General features: G+C 41.0%; 1 protein-coding gene across 9 annotated transcripts in view; it reads left to right on the top strand.

The window, feature by feature from the left end:
- The first annotated feature begins 4038 nt into the window (after window positions 1-4038).
- magi1b (membrane associated guanylate kinase, WW and PDZ domain containing 1b) overlaps window positions 4039-19842 on the top strand; it is a 162123-nt gene continuing 146319 nt past the window's right edge. For 5 of the 9 annotated variants that reach the window (XM_061785949.1, XM_061785951.1, XM_061785950.1 and 2 more), the window contains exon 1: window positions 4043-4805. In XM_061785949.1, the coding sequence (XP_061641933.1) occupies window positions 4508-4805 (298 nt within the window). In that variant the 5' untranslated portion in view covers window positions 4043-4507. Of the gene's footprint in view, window positions 4806-19842 lie in introns of all 9 variants that reach the window. The other 4 variants (XM_061785957.1, XM_061785958.1, XM_061785955.1 and 1 more) reach the window with 2 other exon arrangements.

The following is a 19842-nucleotide window of genomic DNA, read 5'->3' on the forward strand; positions in this document are numbered from 1 at the left end:
GATTAAAGTTAAATGTAAAGCACAACATTTTTACAAAATATTTCTGCTCATTTACAAGGCCCGTGTTAAGTGATGAGCAAATAAATAATAGTTCAGTAACTTCAACTTGTCTCACGATTCCAACGGGTGGAGGGCCTCCTTCCATTGAATCGAGCTATATTTATGAATGATGCAGATGTGGTTTTACAGATGTGCGAAATGGTGCAACTGCGCAGTCACGCCACTTTGAGTAAGAGGTTCAGCACTGGGCCTATGGGCTAAATATGCGATTAAACACATACACTACGGTCAACTACATGGACGGCAAGCATATAAGGCAATGGAATGTGGACGTAAGATGGAGTCACCAGGCAAAGCCCACAGAAGGCTAGGGTGAACATGCCAACTCCACAAAGGAAGACCGGAATAGAAATTCAAGCCCCTTACCTCAGTACTGTGAGGCAGACGTGCTAACACCTAGGTCACCGTGCTGCCCATTCATATCATCATGATTTTAAAATAAGAATGGATCTAATTTTCCAGTCTTTTCAGCTCCTTTATATGGAGGAACTATGTTTAGTTAGCATTACTGATTTATGATAAAAAAAAAAAAAAAAAAGTTGACTTTCCAGATATTTGAAAAAATCTGCTCCTTTACATGACAAACAGAGGGCAGCATATTACCAGTAGTAATTACCCACAGCACCTGTTATAAGAAAGAAAGAAACACAATTCCACTTAAACTGGCGAGTGCAACCCTCAATTAATTTTTTAAATAAATAAAATAACAGTTCCAGGCTCCAACTTTGGTCACATGGGTGCTAACTTAAAGCCTGAACTCGGTAATAAATGTAGTGCAGTGATTGTTCTACCACTTATTAATTTGTGTTAAAAGCATTCAACCCAAATACCACAGGTGTGAATAAAAATAAAATAAAAAATATCACATCTCCTACTCTCACATAAATTGGTGATTGGACAGGCCTACTACAGGGACAAAAAAAAAGACATGATGGTGAGAAGACAAAGCAGCATTTATACAGTTTGCTGCTATCTTCTCTTTGTTATTTGTCAAGGCACATTGCCACTGGCCGAAGGCAAAAAAAACAATGGATGAACAGTTTAAGATAATCATTCAAGAATTCCTCATTACTTATGCTGTCATAACACCACAGCACAAGGGCAGAGTGTGACAATATAAAAGTTCTTCTTCAGTGCCATGGCCAAACTGTATGTAGATTTTATGATATCATGTGTCACACTGAAGCTGTTGATGTACTGGGCTATCGTATGTAAACCATGCAATTTACTGCTAAAGCTTAACGTAATTCACGTGGAAGACCTAACGCACAGATGTGCATGTACAAGATGAAATTCATGAACATGTACATGAGAGCGAAGGATGGTAATTGCGTGACACTGACTTGCAGTGAGGCAGAAAATGCCTGCAAGAAGATGCTGAAATATCTGGACTGATGGATGAGGAAAATGAAGAATGTTGGAGCCAGTGGCTTCTGTCGATCTGTTTTGGGGGATATTTGCGGCTGCATGTTGGCACAGAAGCTTTCGTTTCCTGTACCATTCAGTAGCTCTGGTTGATGTATTTTTCATCACTGGAGCACAGTGTAAGTGCTGTTAAACTTAATAGTCATCTGCAGAAGAACAAGGGTGTTCATAATCTATCATACTTGTGTCTTGGGTTATGTTCAAAGTGCCTTTTTTCTCTATTATTTTTAATATTATTTTTTATCATCAGCCGGCACGGTGAACGACTGGTTAGCACATCTGCCTCACAGTTCTGGGGACCGGGGTTCAAATCCCGGCCCCGCCTGTGTGGAGTTCGCATATTCTCCCTATGCCTGGGTGTGCTGACCCTGTTAGTTTTCTTTGTGTTACAGCAGTTGTTTGTCAAGAGTTGTTTTTAACAGGCCCATCGTCATGTAGCTAAGGAAATGTATCAATGACGACTAATAGACTAACAATGCTCATCAAACACCTGTTTGGAACATCCCTCAGGTGAACAGACTAATGGGGAACAGGTGGGTGCCATGATTGGGTATAAAAGGAGCTTCCCTTAATTGCTCAGTCATTCACAAGCAAAGATGGGGCGAGGTTCACCTCTTTGTGAACAAGTGCGTGAGAAAATAGTGGAACAGTTTAAGGCCAATGTTCCTCAATGTACAATTGCAAGGAATTTGGGGATTTCATCATCTATGGTGCATAATATCAAAAGGTTCAGAAAATCTGGAGAAATCACTGCATGTAAGCGGCAAGGCCGAAAACCAACATTGAATGCCTGTGACCTTCGATACCTCAGGCGGCACTGCATCAAAAACCGACATCAATGTGTAAAGGATATCATCACATGGCCTCAGGAACACTTGAGAAAACCAATGTCAGGAAATACAGTTCGGTGCTACATCCATAAGTGCAACTTCAAACTCTACTATGCAAAGCAAAAGCCATTTATCAACAACACCCAGAAACGCCGCCAGCTTCTCTGGGCCCGAGCTCATCTAAGATGGACAGATGCAAAGTAGAAAAGTGTTCTGTGGTCCGACGAGTCGACATTTCAAATTGTTTATGGAAATTGTGGACATTGTGTCCTCTGGGCCAAAGAGGAAAAGAACCATCCGGACTGTTATGGACGCAAAGTTCAAATGCCAGCATCTGTGATGGCATGAGGCTGTGTTAGTGCCAACGGCTTGGGTAACTTACACATCTGTGAAGGCACCATTAAAGCTGAAAGGTTTTGGAGAAACATATGCTGCCATCCAAGCAACATCTTTTTCATGGATGCGCCTGCTTATTTCAGCAAGACAATGGCAAACCACATTCTGCGTGTTACAACAGTGTGGCTTCGTAGTAAAAGAGTGCGGGTACTAGACTGCCTGCCTGCAGTCCAGACCTGTCTCCCATTGAAAATGTGTGGCGCATTATGAAGCATAAAATATGACAACGGAGACACCGGACTGTTGAAGCTGTACATCGAGCAAGAATGGGAAAGAATTCCACCTACAGCTTCCTCAGTTCCCAAACATTGATTGAATGTTGTTAAAAGAAAAGGGGATGTAACAGGGCAGCACGGTGGACGACTGGTTAGAGCGTCAGCCTCACAGTTCTGAGGACTGGGGTTCAATTCCCGGCCCCGCCTGTGTGGAGTTCGCATATTCTCCCTATGCCTGGGTGTGCTGACCCTGTTAGTTTTCTTTGTGTTACAGCAGTTGTTTGTCAAGAGTTGTTTTTAACAGGCCCATCTTCATGTAGCTAAGGAAATGTATCAATGACGACTAAGAATAGACAGTATATTTCTTCCTCGGTTCATGAAATAATATACAGCGTATGATTCAAAAGGCACAAGAGCCAGAGTTGAGACAGACACATTCATAGGCCTGACAAATAAAAATGCAGATCAACTTGTCCAACCTGAAATGCAGCAATCTTGACAGGCAAGATCGCAGTGTAACCAAAGGCCACTTGGTCTACTTCGGCGGTTATGCAAATATCAATAAATGGATAACTTGCCACTTTGCCCCCATGTTGCAGTTGGTCACATAATACGGAATATTGGATTCATGAGAATTACAGTGCCAGAGTGGTATTTTAAACTCAATTGTTTGTTTGTTGTAACTTCCATTGATTTACAATTCGCACTCCACTCTGTCTGCCTGTCACGCATGCGCATTTGTATTAACGCTGCCTTCAATTGTCCCGAATAGTGTGCGTCAAATTAAAGAAAGTTTAGCTGAAAATGACCGCTTAATAGAAATCACACATCTAAGCCTAAATGTCATATGTCGTTTGCATTTAGTCCAATGCTGCTTTAGTCTGTCTGATTAAATGGACTCAAAGTTAACAGTTTCTCCACAAAGAATGCATAACGATTGTTTGATTGTCACACTCAAGCTAAAAGTGCATTTAACGTAAAACAATATTGAGCTATGAATAGGATCTCGCACACAAACATATGTTTGTCTTACACTTGACTTATCGAAACGAGTATTTTCGCCTGCAGCCACCCCGAAGTAAATATTTCCTACAGTACATGAATGTAGCGCGAGCAGAGCACATTGGGCTTGTGAGGATCTCCGAGTCACAAGGAGAACAACCAGACCAGCCTCGTACCTGCTCAAACGAGCCCGGGACCGACGAGTCAACCACCGCGAAAGGAGAACGACAAGCCGTCGTTTCTGACTAAAGGGGAGAACGCCGAATTTGCAGTGAGTTAAGAAGACGTAAGTGGGACCGGAGCACAAGTAACGTTAATATGACCTCGTCAAAGTGGGACTAAATATCCAGACATGTTGAAGAAGACAGAAGAATAAAGACGCCGTGAGAAAGGAGTTCCAGGTGGATGGGAATGGCTTGATTCCTCGCTGCGTGCGGCACTACTGTCAGAGGCGCTCATGTTTCTGTGGAAGCAACAGAAAGTTTGCTGCGCTTCACGAGGAAATAAAGCCACTGTTTTGCGACTGTTCTAACACACGCCAGCGGCACCGTCCGTCCGCTCGTGTGCTTCTGACCCAACATGTCCAACCCCGCGCTGAGGAAGAACCACTGGACCTCCCGGCTGAACGAGTGCTCCGTGTCCAAAGATGCCCACGGGGACTTGAACGTACCACTGCGCGGCGGTGCGGAGAACGGAGAGTTCGCTTTCATCGGGCAAATCAAGCAGCATCAAGTGCTTTACAACAGTGGACGGGTAAATGACGGAGAGCTTCTTTTGGAGGTGGAGAACCTTCCCATATCAGGATTACCCCTGTACGACGTGCTGACCCTCATCAAGAGCTGCAAAGGTCCCGTCAGGTTAAAAGCCGTAAGGCCAGGTAAGCACCAACACACGTGAAAAGCACTCCCCTTTGCTCGGTTCATGAAGTAACCACACTGCTCTTTGTTTTGTCAAATCGTGTTTTGCTTTTCAAGTCGGACGTACAATACACATTTAAACTCAACCCTGCATGAGAAATGTCCACGTTTATTTTCAGGGAGTAGTTGAATTACTAGCAGAAGTATAGCTAGTCATTGGGGGTTCCCAGGGAAAATCCAGTCATGGGGGTCCTCCACATTCACATCTAACTCAATGCATTTCCTCAAGTACTGTACTTTAGTTCAATTTTAACAAAAGGGGAGTGTGTAATTTAGGCCACTTTGTCCTGCTTTTGTAATCTATTACTATTATCTTACATCTTACTAGTTACATAACCATTGATGTGTTACCCTTTGCAGTGAATAATATTCATCACCAAAGATTTTAAATACTGTTTATCATCAATTGAAAAGTGTGAATTTGAGAAAAGATAGATGAAGTCCTTAACGTCCCTTTTCTTAGCCAACAAGTGAATCCTCTCTGTGCTTTTACCTTAATTGATAAAAACATCAACATTTAATGTAACATTCAACACTGTGAAAAAGGTTGAAACCCTCTGTAGTTTGAATAAAAACTGTTGATTTTCCTCTCGCTTTCTCCTTTTCTCTGCTCCACTGGAGTAACTGCTTCATTTCCCCCCACAACTGGGCCAACAAGTTTATTTTGCAGTCATCCTCCTGAATCTGTAGTCTGCACAAGCGAACTAATAAATTAAGACTAAAATGATACTAATTGCTTAAAACCTGGGATGTTGGTTACCACTTTTTTTTTCTGACCAAAACCAGTGCGAGTACACCTGTGTCGTGTGTCAAATGCATGCCTGATATCTTGAAATAAGGCTGGCATCAGCCTGATACCGATTCCTGGTATTGGTAGTCGCTCATCCCTACTTTCAACAGAAGAAAACGTTGTTATTCAGTTTTTGTGATACGCTTGAGGGCCCCAGGAAATCTTGGGGCCACAGGCAATTGCCTATGTTTGCCTAATGGTAAGTACATCCCTGATTACTAAATCAAGTTACATTGCTTTTTCAATGGCATTCAGGTTGGTCCTTAACTGCACGTTATCATCTTAATAAAGGAAAGCGAATACATGCATGCATCCCTTAATGTTTGAATTAATTTAGCATGCTCAAAGCAAATAATCTCCCAAAATGTTATATTGTTTTATCCATCCATCGATCCATTTTCTATACTGCGTATCGCGGGTGACTTTGGGCAAGAGGTGTGGTAGACCTTTGGACTGGTTGCCAACCAATTGCAAGGCACATATAGACAAATAACCATTCACACGCACAGTCACATTTATGGACAATTTAGACTCTTCAGTTAGCCTAACATGCATGCTTTTTGGAATGTGGGAGGAACCAGGAGTACCTGGAGAAAACCCATGCAAGCACAGAGAGAACATGCAAACACCACACCGAGGTGCTCTGAGCAGAGATCTGAACCCAGAACATCTCAACTGTGAGGCAGACATACAGTTCTTTTACCCAATTGTTCTACGATGCATGTTTAAGTTAAATTTAGCATGCTCAGAGAAAATAATAATATCTTAAAATGTTATATTCCTATCAGTCCGAACTGTGCTTTTAAGAGGACATATTGTCTGTGAATTAGTTTACACAAACACTGTCGTCTGTTTCATCTTTTTATGTTTGGTCGGGGCATTGTTTTTAGTAGCTAGCTAGAGTGACAAGTTTTATTCATTATTATTATTATTTTTTTAAAGCGGCTAATGACAATAGGGGACCGAAGGCTTGTGTGGCTGGTCTGTCTTGTTCATGGTCATCTTGACCCGGCAGGGCCCAGTGGGTTTGACACTGAGCCACTCTGACAGCTTCCTAGCGTAGCATGGCAAACTGCTCAAGGGACATACAGGATTCCAATCTGGATTACGCTAACTTCATGTTGCAACTGTCAAAAGACAGAAAGATGATCAGTTCTTCCAGAACAATTATTATTATTATTTTTTTTTAAATATGACTGGTTAGCACATCTGCCTCACAGTTCTGAGGACACGGGTTCAAATCCAGCCTCACCTGTGTGGAGTTTGCATGTTCTCCCCGTGCCTGTGGGGGTTTTCTCCTGGTACTCCGGTGTCCTCCCACATCCCAAAAACATGAACGGTACGTTCATTGAAGACTAAATTGCCTGTAGGTGTGAATGTAAGTGCGAACGGTTGTTTGTTTCTATGTCCCCTGCGATTGGCTGGTGACCAGCTTCAGGGTGTACCCGGCCTCTCGCCCAGCGTCAGCTGGGATAGGCTCCAGCACGCCCGCGACCCTAGTGAGGATAAGCGGAATGGAAAATTAATCAATGCATTTGTGAAAGAGACTGTCAGTGAAAAACACATCTAATCCAAAATGAATTGGAAATTAATATTGATCACTATTTAATACATTTCAGTAAGTGATCTACTTTGTCACTTGTTTGAGTTTTATTTTTGCTGGGATTCATATCCACTGCATAATTATTTTTCTTGTGCTCCGTTACAAGTCGCAGTTTTATTTGGATTGTTTTCAGGTGTGTTTAAAACAACTTTCATTGTTAAAAAAAAGTTTCTCTTTCCTTTGTTTCAATGTCATTCAAAATTAAACAGAGCAGACAGTATTATTGGAACTTTATTTTTTTAAACAACTTTTATCATGATTATAGTACATAAACACTGCGGCAGATTGAATTTGAGTAGGTTTTTTCAACACGCCGTGAAAGATGATGAGAGCTTGCTAGCTACCCAGCAGACCAAGTATAGCTAGCTGGCTAACTAGAATCGTGGCAGGTTGCTGCAGGGCATGAAGGCATTAGGCAGCGAGGATTTATGCCACTGACAGGCAAAACAGACCTGGGCTTCTACCTTGGGCCAAGGTACGGCGACGAGGCATCCTGGTTTAAGGAAGCAATGTTAAATTTAAAAAAATAAAAATCCACAGGGAGACGCTAAAACGCATCAACCAAAACGTGCCAGCTGGTTTTTAATTTGTTGGACTATTATTTCTGAGGCGGCACGTTGGATGACTGGTTAGAGCGTCTGCCTCATAGTTCTGAGGACTGGGGTTCAATCCCCGGTCCCGCCTGTGTGGAGTTTGTCTGTTCTCCCCGTGCCTGTGTGGGTTTTCTCCTGGCACTCCGGTTTCCTCCCACATCCCAAAAACATGCACGGTAGGTTAATTGACAACTCTAAATTGTCTGTAGGTGTGAATGTGAGTGCGAATGGTTGTTTGTTTGTATGTGCCCTGCGATTGGCTGGCAACCAGTTCAGGGTGTACCCTGCCTCCTGCCCGATGATAGCTGGGATAGGCTCCAGCACGCCCGCGACCCTCGTGAGGAGAAGCGGCTCAGAAAATGGATGGATGGATGGATATTATTTCTGAATAGTACAAGGAGTAATTTTTCGGTTCTGATTCACTAGTCATTCGTTATTGTCAATACAAATAGTGAATGGGGAGTTATAGGGCGAGTGCAAGTTATGGAGACCTTGCTTTCAGTTCACAATATATAACTGTGTGTGTTTATCCTCATCAGTTAGTGATGACTGTGCACAGCCACTGTACACTGGGAAGAGGAAACATACTCTTCGACATCTCGCCAATCACAAGGCTCCGAGCTGCATGTTTTGTAGGTCCCATCTCGGAATGTTGGGGTTCAACACCATGCATCATCACGTGATCTCATTCCATTTCAAAGTTTTTAATAATTCACGCTGTCTGGGAATTTCCTTCCCTAATCGCTTTTAATTGGGAAAATATGCTTGGCTACGAGGGCCATCTGTAAAATCACGTTGACCTAATTTTACCCAGAACGTGTCCCATTTTCTCACTTTAATCAAGTGAGCTGTGAAGAGGGAATACATCTGTAGTGGCTCCCTACTATTCAGGAAGCTCTACTCTTGCTGACTGCCAGCTGTGTTCAGAGACGTGTTAAAGTGTGGTGTTAGGTCCCACACACAAGCTTTGGGGACTGCTGAGTCCATAATCAAGGAGAAGTTAGTTTGACTGTGTATTGATTCTACAAAGCTATTTAACAAGATGATGTTAATTGGGTACTCTGATCTCTGTGTGAGGGTTCTGAAGTTATATGCATAGATGCGATAATGATATGGATAAATTGGGCTGCATTTGCAAGCAAATGTTCATGTCATGATTATACGTACTTGTCAAGCTGTTAACCCCATCACACTGTTTGTATGGTTTGTTTTAGTCCCTATGAAGCAATTCCAATGCTTCAGATTCAGTTCTACATCACTGGTAGAAGTTTTTGGTCAGGTGTCTTGAGCCACATTTTCATCCAGTGGTACAGCTCACCAAGGTATGGTTTGGATTAGGTTTCAGGCTTGCATCTACTACATTGCGGGTTACGTAGGATCATGGTAACTACATCAGATAAGTAGATGTTATGTCATACCATACCAGCGAGAGAGTCGGTAGTTTGCCAATAAATTAAACCAACAAAATAAACGTGTTCCAGTACAGTGTAGTGTGCTGTCAGTACATGTCTCTGTATACTTCCGCTCAATAATTTGGAACATGGATAAAGGTGGAAAATCTTTGTCTTCTAATCAATGGACAGCAGTTAGTCTAGCTCCACCCTATCCTAAATAGTATAATACTAAATAGTGGGACGGTTGGTGCTGGATATTTCTGGATCCTTTACAATGGACTAAAACGCTTGGTGGAAACAAGGTTTCTCTTAAAGGGGTGACCTGAAAGACTCTTGAGAAAACACACAATCACAGCTGTGACTATTCACACTGAGATGACCTAATGTCATATATCATACCAACATAATATGTTGAATTGTGTGTTGGTGGGCTTTCATCTGGAGAACGCTGTTGAAAATCACTCCAAAGTGAAACGGATAAGGATTATGACTAGACTTCTGTAAATTACGATGTCAAAGCTAGTTTGACTGGAACGAATTTGTGTGTGTGGTGTGTGTATTAACTTCAATATTTGACACTTGACCACACTTACACACACTAAAATACGATTTATCTACATGTAACTCCGACCAGTCGACCATTATCCCAGACTGGGAATCAAGAGGCCACAGCTTGACGTGACTGTTTTGTTTTTGTGTTTGATGGTTTGATGATGTGTGATACCTCTTTAGCCATAAACTTCCTGAAGGCTAAATTATTGTCTTCTTCCCCTAAAATTGTGGCTTGCTAATTAGAGAGCTTCTGGACTATTTCATTAATGTTACTCATGTGTGAATTTGTGCCAGTGTTCTTAGCAGAGTTTGCTTATGGAAGTGCTTATTTTCTTTGCTCACAGGAGGAAGGCAGACATCCATTCGTTCCCTAAACAATTCTTCCACCTTTGTATTCTCTGACCGCAGTTCAAGGACTCCTCTTTCCTTATATATAGCTTGGCTTAAGCAAGGATCTCTGACTTTAGTTTCTATGTTTGATATTATGTGAGCATGTGGACAGGAGTGAGAAACGTAAAATGTGTTAAGTATAAGCGCCTTACCTACCTCAGGATGAAATTGTCTCTAGTGTGTCGGCACTTAATTTTAAGCTCTCCATTGAAATACAGTATACCAGAGGGACGCTCACACTTCAAGTAAAGAGACCCTTCGAATGCTCTTTCACTAATGCCACACATTTTTGTAAGAAGTACACGAGGCTCCTGTTTGCTGAAGAATTGACTCTCTTTTCCTAATTAGCTCAATTGTATTGTGCAGGAAGAACAGTTGGTCATGGTTGGCACTTGTAGTTACTATGTCAGAGGAGGAGAATGCCAAACTAATTTACAATGCTGAGAATAGAGGCACTGAGTTCCCTTTCCTCTTCCTGCAGACTGCTTTTGTGGCATTGTGTGGTGTCCTTAAATATATTTCACATTTACACAAATACTCAAAAGAAGGGCTCAGTTTAGAGGTTTATTTATACCAAGTAGCTGTATTCTGACACAATCATAGTAGGTAGTCCTTTCATCCAAAAGCTAATGGGATACAAAATAAAACTGTACACTCAAACAAGCACTCAAATTTAATCAAGATACACAATGTCCTCTATGAAACACACAGGAAAACTCATAAGCTTCATATCAGTAACGCTGGGTTGACAAATGTACTCCAAAGGTCTTTTCTGAGTTCGACTCTGTCGATCCTTCTGGTTTCTACATTGCCTAATCTCATAACTCACAGGTATAAAGATGCTCAACATTTGCAGACTTAATCCTGCAACCTCCAAAGGTGAACATTTCAATATGTTGAACGTTCCACTCGCATGAACAAAGGAGTTTAGTCTAGTGCGGAACTCGGTCACAGCTTGGAGTTTGTGTAATGCTACCAAAAACATGTTCATACTAACAGTAATAGCATGAGGTTGTTATGAATCAAAAATATTTGCTCTGTTGAATGTCTGCAAATGTTTATTCTTGTCATATTAACCCTTATAATGAGTATTGGAATCTTGAGGAAGTTCAGTTCTTGTTTTGCAGGCATCACGTCCTCCGAAATCTGCCGACGTAAATAGTTAACAGAGAAACACTTAAAGGTAGAGTTTGCTGCTTATAAACAACAACAAAAAAACTTTTGCCATATGATAAAACTGTATGATCTGAGAGAATATTATTGAAATGATCTTTTGATAAATCATCCCTCTTTGGCCCCATGTTATGCCTCTAATTTAATTTTAATTATTTTACAACTAGCAACAAGAATAGTCAATCAGAGACTGTAGAAATAAGGAGACTATTATAGTTCCTTGGCGGGATTATTTAATTCGGGTTAGTAACAGAAGGAATATGCCAGGTCTCGAGACAAATCAAGGCTAAACATGTATAACGGTAGTGTCCTATACGTGGCCGGCTGAATGGCTAGGCTCGGAAAACCACCAGTGGTGACGTCACCGTTCTCACCGGGGTAATTCATGCTACCAATGTGCGGCTGACCGTGGTTCACTCTGAGGCGGCAAGGCAAGTGCGGGGCACCTTTCCCTTCCTGGATCTTTTTTTCCAAGCTTTGTGAGCTCGGGCATTTCTTTGGGCAGAGATGTGAGGCAGTGGGGGCAGGGAGTGAAGTAAGGCTACATTCAAATCTTAATAAGCAGTTTGAAAACGGCATATTCTACCTTTTAAGTACCAAGACCTGAACAACATTTACATAAGGAGCAGCGGATGCTTCGCAGCCTCTTATTGTGCACTGTCACATGGTTTGAGCATTCCTGTTCTTTGTACCATGTCAGGAATGGGATCATGTGGGTATGTTCTCAGAAAACACACTTGCGTCTGTGCATGGCGGCCAGGCTAATTTGTTCAAGTCTTTGTATTAGCTCAGCTACTGGGAAAACTCAGTAGAGATGTGCTTAGGCTTCTATTGATTGGGCATACCTAGATAATCAATTGATGGGCTTGTTTTAATATTGAAGTTAAATATGTTGCTTGTCTTTTGAATTAAATGTTTTCTTGAATAAATTGTAATTCACAATGCCACGATTATCTTTTTTCATTCTCTTTTACTAGCCTAAGATCATTCCTTCCACTAGGAAAAAAAGGTGAAGGCTGAATAGGACTACAACACTGATGTCCTCATGAAAATAATCATGCTGCAGCTCACTTCACAATGGTTATGGTTGACAGTAAACAGCAACATGCGGAATACATCTTTGTGGGTGGCAGTGAAGGGAGATTTTTGCTCCCAGTCAGTCAAGCGGAGCGCTCATCAGAGTCACACAACATTTACAGATTTTGGAACTCTGTGCACACAGAAGGTGCGCCGCATTATAAGGCGCCACGTCCATTTTGGAGAAATTTTAAGACTTTTAAGTGCGCCTTTTGGTTGTGAAAATACGGTAATCAAATCTAGTCTGTGCAAATCATGAATATGGAAGAAGTGACAAAGCCTTATTGCAAGAACATGTGTCCTCTCTGTTTGCTGGAAACTATCAGGGCAGCAAATGGCTAATCTCTGCTGACATCAGCGGGGATATGGTTGCGTCATCACAGGTGGCCCTCCACTACTAAGGGATTTTGAGGAATAAAAAAAGGATTTAAGATGCAGTGTGTGTAATTTATGTCTGTCAGCTCCATGCCTCTTTAGGTTAGCAGTATAGGCTTACTGAGAATATGCACCAACTACTGTATCCTTTGCTTCAAAGTCAATATCTGTATAGAGCACATTTAAAAGAGGTACACAAGTAAAGTACAAAACAAGATCCCATTAGTTTTAGAAATGGGTGGTCTTGCAAAACCAGAACAATGGAATTTTTTTTCTCTGTGGTGGTCAGTGTTTTGTGTCTGTGCATGAATGTTTTAACTTCTTGGCCAAGCAGCCTGACCGCAGACAAACTGTTAGACATTGCTACAATAGAAAAACTTCTGTTACTTTTCAGAAGACCCAAGCACTCACTTTAAAAAAAAAAGTCAGGTTATAGTAAACCTACACAGTGTGTGTGTAAAGTGTGACTCTTAATTAGACAAGCAGCGTCAAATTAGCCAAGACAGGAAAAGGATGGCGTCTTAATGGAGTCTTGATTGAGGTCACTGGTAGCCATCTTTTCTCTGTGCTGTGGGCATCACAATAATGGGTAGTGCCTTAAAGCAGCATTTGTTAATGTCACTATTCAGGATTTCACTAGAGTAGTCAGCCCCCTGTGGGAATTGTCACTTGAATCTGAACTCACGTACGCTGTACTTTAGGACATCATACAAAAATTTAAATGAACAGTAAATTACCTAATAATTTGACCCAAATCCCTAGGTGTGGCAAATCAAATCATTTTTCAATTTTTTCGACTATTTTCATAAAATACATTAATAAAGAAACAACCAAAATATCTATAATTTTCTTTTAGAATGAAACTATCTTTTGAATTCCCTACATCAGCATATATTTAGTGAAGTATTTAATACACTGTAGACCTTGCTGGATTAGTCTTTTAAGCACAAATGCTACTCCTGTGCGGTGTTCCACCTGTGTTGATTTGAGTTGTGACACAATTAGGCTTTTCACAATAATTACGATATCGACTTATCGTTTAATAAATGAAATGGACACGATGGTTATTCCGGACTGGATAAATTGTCATTGTTGTGGTGAGCTGGCGTGCATATCACACAGTGAGCTGACAGAGTTGGATTACTACAGTGATGTTCGACTCAAGTTCACCAATCAAACGATACAAGAAACTCACATATTCGCATGCAAAGTCTTCTATTTGGCTTCCCGGGCCAATCAAAGTGAGTCGTGACAGCTGCACGCGACTCGTGTTTACATTACAGCTTACGAAAAAGAACAGCTTTAACATGCAGTGTAGTTATGTCACTGCCCAAGCTTGGATATTTCAGCCCACTTATAACTTGAGAAAACACCTTGTGGTAAGTTGCAGATGTTTTTGCTGCTGTTTTGGCTGTGCATATGGTCTGTGCTGTAAAACATGCATCTTGCTCTCTCTCTCTCTCTGTCTCTCTCTCTCTCTCTCTCTCTCTCTCACACACACACACTATCAATATGTCTGCTTGTCAAACTACTTCATTCAGTCATTTTAGTGGGTAAAGCAAATAATGTTTCTGTAAGGCCCTATGCATGTGTGGTTGTACCCCACCCCCACCCCCCCATCGTCAATTTCAGTTCAATTACCGTATTTTCATGACCATAAGGCGCACTTAAAAGTGTTACATTTTGTCCAAAATGGACGGGGCGCCTTATAATGCGGCACGCCTTATGTGTGCACCCAGTTCCAAAATCTGTAAATGTTGTTGTGTGACTTTGCTGACCGCGCCGCTTGACTGACTGGGAGCATTTCCTGCCGACACGCTGCCTATATAGAGGAAAGGCGGATGTGACTGAGGACAGCCTGTGGACTTTAAAGGGGGAAGGGTGCACGTGAAAGAGAACGCTTAAGGCACGCCCCCAGTAGGTATATAGCACCGGTAGGTACATTGTGGAAAACAACATCGGTTTGGCTAAGGACCGCCGAAAATGGCACCTACGAAGAGACACGCTTACGAAGCACAGTTTAAACTCCAAGCTATCAGTTACGCGGAGGAACATGGGAATCGAGGAGCCGCGAGAGAATTCAAGATCAACGAATCCATGGTTCGCAAGTGGAGGAAGCAGGAAAACGCCAGCATCATTGCTGAACAGCCCCCCGGCAACGGGACTGACTCCGACAATGACGAGAGGGAACCCGGCATGTTTGATGGAGAACATACCCAGCTGTTCATTTCGGATACAGAAGATGAGGACTTTGATGGATTTGTGGATGAGGATTGATCAAAAAAATAATGTGAGTACATTGTTAAATACTTCAATAAAATACAACCGAACTCAGTTTTGCTCCCGCTGCCTATTTAAAAACATTGTTTTAGTGTGCATGCATGCTACCCTATGTTTTAAGCTAGGGTATGTTTTACCATGCCTGCGCCCAATAATAAGTAGGACCTTATGTATGTGTTAAATACAGAAATAGACCCCGTAACTGAGACTGTGCCTTTCAATACGGTGCGCCTTATGTTCGTGAAAATACGGTAAATTTTTTTTTATTTCAGTTGTTTATTTTCACCTCCCCTCTCAAAAAGACACACAAATAACTCAGTTGTGTTGTACAAATTCTAGGTCACATTAATGGTGGAATTTTTTTAAAAATGATTTATCTTGGTCAAAATTCTTTTACAACACAAAAACCTGGCATTTGAACAGGGGTGTTTAGACTTTTTATATCCACTGCAGCCTTGTTCCTGTTTTTGTAATCCTACTGGTGATCCTACAGTATTGTGCTGTTTAACAAGTAAAAACCATATAGTATAAGACCATTTCTTGAGCTGAATTTGCCTTAATTTATTTTACAAAGATTTTATTTTATATAATTATTCGTTTTAGATTAAGTGATATTGTTCAACAATATCAGAATTTTTATTTGACATTCATACTCTGATTTAAAAAATAAATAAATCAGTTACTCACTAGTTATTCACTTTTCACTGAATACTTTCTTACTCAAGTAATTATTTGGAGGACTAATTTTTACTTTTACTTTAGTCATATTATTCAGAAGTAACAGTACTCTTACTTGAGTGCAATATTTACCATTTACCATGATAGTTTTTGGGAAAATATATAGTCTTTAAAAAAATTATCGTGACAGGCCCAGACACCCTCGTGCATACCCAGACTGAAAACTTGACATGCATTCAACAGTATCATATACATTTTCAAAAACTTCCCCTTGAGACCCACTTTCAAATGTTTGCTTATTCAGGCTCCTGTTTTGAAAAAAGACATTAGTTTTTTTGTTTTTGTTTTTTTGTTAAAAAGGCTCTTGTGTAGGCTTGCTTTGGTTTGTCGATTTGTTTCAAATCAGATTTAAAAAATAGACACAAGGCACAGTGTCACATATAAAAGCTCTACCGCCATTGTTGCCTGCTTATGGGTTTACACACATTAGGTGACAGCTGCAACAAATGCGGTGTCGACTGAATGGGGGTTGTGTGTCACTGCTTGTAGTGGCCATCATGACAAGTCCAGTCTGATACCCATATGGAAACGGTGCCAAGCAGCTTTATGACTTGCCTCTAGGACTTGTCATCATCCACCTGCTGTCCCCCACTCAGGATCACATTGAATGACTGTAGCAGGTCTTGATGAAGCCCGTGTGAACCTGGTAATAACCACACAAACTAAGTTGATCTTAAACTTAAGCGCGCACGCGCACCCACACACACACACACACACACACACGCACACACTCGCACATCAGAAAGTGTTTTCCCTGTGCTCTGTACTGTTCAGGAATGCACTGTTTACACAGCCGGGCCTGTCCTAGGCCTACATCAGTATTTTACTGTTTTAGGTGTCTGCTGGTTGTCACTGACATATATTATGCTGTACTATTGAACATCTTGAACTCCATTGTATTTTTGCCATCAGATTTGAGCATAGGTTGTTGCCATTTAATATTGTTATTCAAGACTTACAGGAAATTTGCTAGCATTGTTAAAGAAAAAAAGTTTCATTGTAACACTGTTTTGTTACAAGAGACTCATCTCCTATCCCTCCTGCTAGAATTGAATCTCTTGCGATGTCAGAGCAATGTGCTCCATCAGTACACAAACAAATATAAACATATATTTTTTTCTAGAAGAAGCATAATGTCCTCAAGCTCTCCTAGGCTGAAGAGCTCATAAATTAGACAAGAAATTGAATTACCCTTGAAGGGCTTTTAGGCACAGAGATGTGCTGTTTCTTTTCAGGGGCAGTTAATATGTATTCTTCTTGATGTTTATAGGAGTATGACTGGAGCTGGATTATTGTTGTAGTTGTCACCATGTAGCAGTCCTACTCTCTCTGACACAATGACGTTAGGGATTTGCCAGTGCACATGAGATGCCTGTCTGCTGGTGTCTCCTCACAAGTGGGGCAAACTGATATTTTTTTTTTTGGGGGGGGAGGGTTAAAATTTGTATTATTATTATTTTATTTTTAGGTGTTGAATTGTGTTGCTCCCACAGTGTCAAACAGAGCTGCCGTCTGACACATGAACAATGTTATCAGAGACAACAGCTGGAAAACAACTGTAGAAGTGATAAGAAGAGTCATGTTCAGTATTATCATTTTACCAAGCTTCTGGTCTCTTTGGAAGTGTATTTTTTTTCAAATTAATTTTATTTATTTATTTTATTAAATTTTATCCCCCTGCTTCTAATTCCTGCCTCGCTTCCTAAAACCATTGTGTTGCCTTCCTATACAGTGGTACTCATGGCATTTCCTGCATGGTAGAGGTGGAGGTTTTCACATAGAACATGGTGTATTTGAACACATTTTGACTTGTCTGGCAAATCTACTGACTTAGTTTTATTTGTTTCCAATAAGGACATATGACAGCTTACAAAATCGTCACTCTTCAAATCACCGCCGTCATTTAAAAAGTGACTGGTGCTGTTTGTATTTAGATAATTATAAAATGAGTCACTCAGTGACGCCAACAAAAAGCTGCTCATTTTCACAGCTTCAAATCACTACTGGCACGATGACATTACAACATAATAAACTTTGTGTCAAAAATGATTTGTAAACAATATTCCAGCCAGTTGTGATAATTGGCATTTTAGCCTTAAAGAGTTCAATGCCCCATCCATCCATGTTCTATACTACTTATCCTGTTCAGGGTCACAGGGCCTATCCCAGCTGGCTTCGGGCGAAAGGTGGACTACGCCCCCTGGACTGGTCACCATTCAATTACAGGGAACATATAAAAGACACATACTGACTCTCATATTCACACCATCACAGAGTGGTGAGGATGGAACCCATGTTTCCTTCATGGAAGTGAGGCGAGTGAACCACTACACCGTCAGTGACCCAGTTAAGGGCGCTTTTGGTGATTGTTGCAATCCTATTCAACAAGTCAGGGCTGTTTTTAAAGACTGCTATCATTCAGGGGTCGTTTACACAATACTCTGTTCAACTAAATATTGAGTAAAACTTGTCGATTTGGAAAAGAAAAACGTTTTTGTTTCAAAAAGGTTGTACCATTAGTCAGCCCAACAACATTCTTGAATCAGTCTTTAGGGGTAATTGACAGTGAATGACATTAAGCTACAATAGAGATGTATTCATTTAAGCAAAACAATGTACAACCCCAATTCCAATGAAGTTGGGACATTGTGTTAAACAAATAAAAACAGAATACAATGATTTGCAAATCATGTTCAACCTATATTTAATTGAATACACTACAAAGACAAGATATGTAATGTTCAAAATGACAAAAATGATTGTTTTTAGCAAATAATCATTAGCTTAGAATTTTATGGCTGCAACACGTTTCAAAAAAGCTGGGACAGGTGGCAAAAAAGACTGAGAAAGTTGAGGAATGCTCATCAAACACCTGTTTGGAACATCCCGCAGGTGAACAGGCTAATTGGGAACAGGTGGGTGCCATGATTGGGTATAAAAAGAGCTTCCCTGAATTGCTCAGTCATTCACAAGCAAAGAAGGGGCGAGGTTCACCTCTTTGTGAACAAGCACGTGAGAAAATAGTCAAACAGTTTAAGGACAATGTTCCTCAACGTACAATTGCAAGGAATTTAGGGATTTCATCATCTACGGTCCATAATATCAATGTGTAAAGGATATCGCCTCATGGGGTCAGGAACACTTCAGAAAACCAATGTCAGTAAATACAGTTCGGTGCTACATCCGAAGTGCAACTTGAAACTCTACTATGCAACGCAAAATCCATTTATCAACAACACCCAGAAACGCCGCCGGCTTCTCTGGGCACGAGCTCATCTAAGATGGACTGATGTGGTCCGACGAGTCCACATTTCAAATTGTTTTTGGAAATTGTGTACGTCGTGTCCTCCGGGCCAAAGAGGAAAAGAACCATCCGGACTGTTATGGACGCAAAGTTTAAAAGCCAGCATCTGTGATGGTAAGGGGCTGTGTTAGTGCCAATGGCATGGGTAACTTACACATCTGTGAAGGCACCATTAATGCTGCAAGGTACATACAGGTTTTGGAGAAACATATGCTGCCATCCAAGCCACATCTTTTTCATGGACGCCCCTGCTTATTTCAGCCAGACGATGCCAAACCACATTCTGCACGTTTTACAACAGTGCGGCTTCGTAATAAAAGACTGGCCTGCCTGCAGTCCAGACCTGTCTCCCATTGAAAATGTGTGGTGCATTATGAAGCGTAAAATACGACAATGGAGACCCCGGCCTGTTGAACAGCTGAAGCTGTACATTAAGCAAGAATGGGAAAGAATTCCACCTACAAAGCTTCAACAATTAGTGTCCTCAGTTCCCAAACGTTTATTGAATGTTGTTAAAAGAAAAGGTGATGTAACACAGTGGTAAACATGACCTTGTCCCAGTTTTTTTGGAACGTGTTGCAGCCATAAAATTCTAAGTTAATGATTATTTGCTAAAAACATTAAAGTTGATCAGTCTGAACATTTAATATCTTGTCTTTGTAGTGTAATCAATTAAATATAGGTTGAATGTGATTTGCAAATCATCGTATTCTGTTTTTATTTATGTT

Source organism: Phyllopteryx taeniolatus, chromosome 9 (genome assembly GCF_024500385.1).
Source record: "Phyllopteryx taeniolatus isolate TA_2022b chromosome 9, UOR_Ptae_1.2, whole genome shotgun sequence".
In the NCBI taxonomy this organism is placed as follows: Eukaryota; Metazoa; Chordata; class Actinopteri; order Syngnathiformes; family Syngnathidae; genus Phyllopteryx; species Phyllopteryx taeniolatus.